This window comes from Sapajus apella, unplaced genomic scaffold (assembly GCF_009761245.1).
Source record: "Sapajus apella isolate SASKATOON/1434 unplaced genomic scaffold, GSC_monkey_1.0 scaffold62, whole genome shotgun sequence".
NCBI lineage: Eukaryota > Metazoa > Chordata > Mammalia > Primates > Cebidae > Sapajus > Sapajus apella.
The window spans coordinates 9,923,507-9,929,195 of NW_022437002.1; the positions used below are offsets into that span (position 1 = coordinate 9,923,507).

At 51.1% G+C, this 5,689-nt stretch overlaps 1 protein-coding gene across 7 annotated transcripts in view; it reads right to left on the bottom strand.

Annotated features, from left to right (window-relative positions):
- Positions 1-4,510, bottom strand: part of INPP5B (inositol polyphosphate-5-phosphatase B) — a 73,642-nt gene extending 69,132 nt beyond the window's left edge. For 3 of the 7 annotated variants that reach the window (XM_032247013.1, XM_032247012.1, XM_032247011.1), the window contains exons 1-5: positions 4,342-4,446; positions 3,590-3,672; positions 3,135-3,229; positions 1,207-1,304; positions 1,036-1,065 (exon numbers count right to left, since the gene is read on the bottom strand). In XM_032247013.1, the coding sequence (XP_032102904.1) occupies positions 1,036-1,065; positions 1,207-1,304; positions 3,135-3,229; positions 3,590-3,646 (280 nt within the window). In that variant the 5' untranslated portion in view covers positions 3,647-3,672; positions 4,342-4,446. Of the gene's footprint in view, positions 1-962; positions 978-1,035; positions 1,066-1,206; positions 1,305-3,134; positions 3,230-3,589; positions 3,673-4,341 lie in introns of those variants that run through there. The other 4 variants (XR_004259457.1, XM_032247014.1, XM_032247020.1 and 1 more) reach the window with 4 other exon arrangements.
- Between the last annotated feature and the right edge of the window lie 1,179 nt (positions 4,511-5,689).

A 5,689-nucleotide genomic window follows, 5' to 3' on the forward strand; every position in this document is an offset into this window, starting at 1 on the left:
AAAAAAAAAAAAAAAAAAAAAAAAAAAAAAAAAAAAAAAAGAGTATGGGCTAGGCAGGGCATACTCATGCCTATAATCTCAGAACTTTGGGAGGCCAGGGCAGGAGGATTACTTAAAGCCAGGAGTTTGAGACCAGCTTGGAAAACAGTGAAACCCCCATCTCTATAAATAATTAGCCAGATGTGGAGTCCCAGCTACTTGGGAGGCTGAGGTGGGAGGATCACTTGAACCCAGGAGGCTAAGGCTGAAGTGAGTCATGTTTTGCCACTGTACGCCACCACGAGTGACAGAGAAAGATCCTGTTTCAAAAAATAAATGGGTGTGGGCTCACCGGGTGTGGTGGCTAACGCTGTAATACCAGCACTTTGGGAGGCTGAGGTGGGCGGATCACCTGAGTTCAGGAGTTTGAGACCAGCCTGGCCAACATGGTGAAACCCTGCCTCTACTAATATAACAAAAAAATTCGCCAGGCATGGTGGTGCATGCCTGTAATCCCAGCTACTCGGGAGTCTGACGCAGGAGAATCACTGGAACCTGGGAGGCAGAGGTTGCAGTGAGGCAAGATCATACCACTGCAGTCTAGCCTGGGTGACAAAGTGAGAAGGAAGAAAGGAGGAAGGAAGAAAGGGAGGGAGGGAGGGAGGGAGGCATGCGCACATGTATCCATGAGATACAAAACAATTTTAGGGGTTTCACAAAGGCTGCCTGGGAAGAGAAACGCATGAATGGAAGCCCCGAAGGCTGAGTAGGAGTTGATTAGGCGAAAAGAGATGTGAGGCTTGCAGGAGGAGGGGACAGCATGTGCAGGGGCTCCGGGGTGAGAATGTGATATCTTGGGGCGTGGCGGGGACAGAAGCAGCAGCAAGGAGGAGAGTGATAGGAGATGAGCCCACGGAGATGGGCAGTGCTAGGTCCTACAGGGTCTTACTTGCTGCAGTAAGTTTACCGGGGAGTGCTCTTACTTTACACCACTCTTCTCTCTGAAGATCATGTACCCCCGGCCCAAGTGGTACCCGGACCGAGAGGCCCACTCACCAAGGATGTAGATTTCACCATCTGGGGACACTGTGGGGAGGGAAATGAGAATGCCTTTAGCAATTGAGCACCCCAGCATCATTCTTACTCCCTCTTGCTCCCCCATCAAGGACAAAGGTGATCTGGAGGGCCCACAGGAGAAGATTCATACCACCCAACCCCCTGTGGCACCTTCTTTCAGCGTAAAATCCCGCGAGACTGGCACTATCTGGTCCAGAGAGACATCGTCCCCGGTAATGGCCATCCTCCGGTGCGTATAGAGGAAGAGACTAAGGGCAGGAAGCAGAGGTGAGGATGGGGGCCCACTGGCTGTCTCTCAGCCCTGTCTTGGAGGCCTTGGGGGGCTCACACTCCCTCCTTGGTCCCTAACATTGTGCTAGTGGCGCCCTGGCTAGGCATATGCCTCATGCCATCTCTGTCCTTGGTGCCCATCAGAGACTGCAGTTTTGTGGATGAGGTCATCAAAGCAGAACTTTTCTCATCTACAGGAGCCCCTGCTTTGTTAGTAAAACACAAACACATGTTTGATCTAATCACGGCGCACTGTAGCACTGTGTGTGACAGGAACAGTGCAACTTTAGCTACCCACTTCTCTCTGAAAATTGGGGTGATGGATCAGAAAATGTCTAAGGCCCCCTTCCTCCCAGCTCCGAGACCCTGAGGGTCACTTACCAGCTCTGAGTCCTTTGACAACTATTGAGTCTCTCTCTGCTTCTATGTGGTACGTGGGCATTACGAGGCATTATTGAGCACTTTCTTTTTCTTTTTATTATTATTTTTTAATTATTTGAAATACAGATGGGGTCTTACTATATTGCCCAGCTGGTCTTAAACTCCTGAGGTCAAGCGATCCTCCCAGCTCAGGCTCCCAAAGTGCTGGGATTCCAGGTGTGAGCCACTGCACCCAGCCTTACTGAACACTTTCTACGTGCCCCATGGTGTTTGGTTTTTTCCCTTTTTTTATAGAGACAGGGTCTCGCTGTGTCACCCAGGCTATACTGCAATCATAGTTCACTGTAATCTCAAACTCCTCAGCTCATATAATCCTCCCACCCCAGCCTCCTAAGTAGCTGAGACCACAAGCATGCACCATCACAGCCAGCTGATTTTCTTATTTTTTGTAGAGATGGGGGGTGGGGTCTTGCTATGTTGCCCAAGCTGGTCTCGAACTCCTAGGCTCAAGCAGTCTTCCTGCCTCAGCATCCCAAAGTGTTGGGATTACAAGCATGAGCCACTCACCTATCCTAACTCACTTTACTCTTTAATCTGGACAAATCGAGGAGTACAACAACTTCCTCAAGATCACGTGGCTCCACCAGGCGCAGGGACTCATGCCTAAAATTCCAACACTTTGGAAGGCTGAGGCGGGAGAATGGCTTGAGGTCAGGAGTTCCAGGGTGCAGCTACGAGTGCACCACTGCACTCCAGCCTGGGTGATAGAAAGAGATCCTGCCCCTGCAAAAAAGATCAAGTGAGGCCAGGTGCGCTGGCTCACACCTGTAATCCTAGCACTTCGGGAGGCTGAGGCAGGTCGATCACTTGAGGTCAGGGGTTCAAGACCAGCCTGGCCAATGTGGTAAAACCTAGCTCTACTAAAAAACAGAAATGAGCCAGGCACGGTAACGGGCATCTCTGTAATTCCAGCTACTTGAGAGGCTAAGGCACGAGAATTGCTTGAACCTGGGAGGCAGAGGTTGCAGTAAGCTAAGATCACACCACCACACTCAGCCTGGGCGAAGAGCAAGACTCCGTCTCAAAACAAACCAAAAAAAAAAAAAAAAAAAAAAAAGATCATGTGGCTTCTTAATAACAAAGTCTGGGTTTTAACCCAGGCAGTTGTTGGACCATGAGGCTCAAGATCTGGGCCAGTATGTTAAACTATCTCTTCTCAAGAAACTTCTTCCTCAGATCTTGAGGATTATGAGTTAGTACATGTGTGAAGGGTTTAGAATATAGTGTTCAAAAAAATATTAATTGTCATTATGATAATTATTCTAGGAGACTCAGACCCGGCCCTGGAGGGATGGTTGAAGTTCAGCTGGAGGGGGCAGTCTTGAACCCCATGGCCCAGACAGGCGGGGACCAAGCCCCTCACTCACGCATGTTCCTGGCCACCATGCTCCAGGCGGTAGCGCACGAGTCCCAGGAGGCGGCTCTGCCGGCTGTCCCCCTCACACAGCACACCTTGCACTGCCTGCAGCTCAGAGTCAAGGGAAAACAATCCGGAGGCCAGGCCTTTTCCCACCCAGCCTGTCCTGCCTTCCGTCCCTTCCCCTGCTCCCAGATTTACATGTGGCCTTGGGCAAGTCACTCTCTAAGCCTTCCTCCTCTATGAAATGAGATAGTAACCCCCAACTTCATAGGGGGTTGGGAGGATCACTGCATATTAAAAGCATCTGGCAGAGTCCAGGAATCAGTAAGTACTTAGTAAATACTGATTTCCTTCTTCCCTGATGGCTCAGAGAGGGAGGAGAGGGGACAGACCTCGACACCTTCCATTCCGCTTCCCAAGGCCAGGGCAGGCTCAGGGCTGCAGTTAGCACAGGAAGGATATGATGACGCAGTATTCCCCCTCAGCCAGCGTCTCCTGGATCGCCACAGACTGGTCCATGCTGGACCCTGCTGAGTGCACAGACCCTGCGGGCGGGGAGATGGGAGCCCCCTTTGGTCAGCAAGTTAGGCATGAGTTGATGGAGCTGCCTTAGAAGGGTAGGGGGCAGGAGAGAGGGGCTTTTGTGGTGTGGGCAGGTATTGAGGGGGCCTGATCCTCCTCCTTCTCCTCTTTCTCCTTCCTAGAATTGGCCTTTTACAGTTTCTAGAAATAGGGGTCAGGTCCCTTTGCCCCCACTGGGATCTAGAGTTTGCTGTACTGCCCTGGTCTGGGAGGGCATCCAGTTGTTCTTCAGTGTGGTCTATCCTACTTGTTGGAAGTGGTCTATGTGGTATTGGAGAAGGGGACCTGGCCCCTTTGCTCTTAGGACAGGGCTCTGCCTCTCTTTTGGGGGCAGTTTTTGTTCTTCTTTTGTCTCTCTGGGAGGTGTCAGTGGTGTGTCCGTGTGGGTTTGGGGGAACTTTCCCTTACTCTCATTCAGGGAGGGTCCCACTCCTCTTTCCTTGGAGACCGGAAGCGTCCTGTAGCTGCTTGCCCCTCACCCCCGCCCAGCAGGCCCATTGCATCAGCTGCAGGCCGAGAGTGGGGGTGTAGGGGGGTGTCCCAGCCCTCAGCTTGCCCACTCCCTCCTGCCCAGCCCTGCCCTGGATTTCCTGCTCTGCCCCCACCGACAGCCCCCTGCCATTGCCACCTACCTCCTGAGTTGTCACCACAGGGTGCACGGGACACTACTGCCCGAGGGTCCGGGACAATGACTACATTTCCCAACAGCCCCTGCGCCACACGGGGGTCAGTCAGCCTGCAAGTCCCAGCATGCCCGAGTCAATCGTGGGGAGGGGAACCTCTCCATCCCCGTTAACCCCTTGGGTCCTGGGGTACACTGGGCTCCTATTCCAGAAAGCTTTTCTAATGATTGTCCTCACACTCATCCCCAGCCCTCTAAGTCATGGGGCCAGAGCTTCCTGCCCAGAAGGAAAATGGCCACATTTTATGTTAGGCGAAGAAAATAATGCATTTTTATTTTCTACTTAGTTCAATTTCAGCTCTTCTCACTCCAGGGTAGACAGCTCGGACCTCTACTGAAACTCTTCCCCTAAAATAACTATCCTCTCCTAGCTTAATGGAGAGAGAACCTGACTATGAAGAACCATTACGTCCATTTTCCAGGTGGAGAAACTGAGCCTTGGAGAGGGTAAGCAGTTTGACATTAAGTCTTGCAGCTAGCAGGTGGCAACACTGGTACTCCACTGAAAGTCTGACTGCAACTCCTGGGCCATTTATAGCACCCCACCCAGCCCTCCTTCCACACAGGGCTGTTTGAGGCTACTGGGTGTGAACACACTTTGTAAAGGGTATGATATTGTTTCTGTCTGGCAATGTCCTTCCCTTGATCCACCTGGCTGTATGACCTTTGCCAAGACCTTTCTCCCCTTGGGCCTCAGTTTCCCCATCTAAGATAAGGAGGTTACCCCAGATGGACAAAAAGGGCCAGCGCAGGAACTGGGCATGGTGGCTCATGCCTGTAATCCCAGCACTTTGGGAGGCTAAGGAGGGAGGATCACTTGAGGCCAGGAGTTTGAGACCCCATCTCTACAAAAAATTTTTTAAAAATTTTAGCTGAGTGTAGTGGTGCATGCCTGCAGTCCCAGCTACTTGGGAGACTGAGGTGGGAGGATCACTTGAGCCCAGAAGTTCAAGACTGCAGTGACCTGTAATTGCTCACCCAGCTCAGATAAGGAATACTAAGATCATTCTCTGTTGGCCTATTGGCCATTTAATCAAGCTGTAAGCTCCCTTTGGACAGGACTATACCTTTTCCTCAACATACCAGAAGTTTCTGGCACACAGTTATCTATTGAGTTAGTGAATTACTTAATGAACTATTTTAATAAATACACCTTCTCTCAAGCTTTGACCCAAACTGAAGGAATGGGCCTTCAGTGCTGGGTGACTGTTGTGATCTGTGACCAGTGTCCCCTCCTCTTTCCTCAAGTGAAGTGGCCATCCTAATGACCAGTTCAACTTTGCATATGTAAGCTCCTT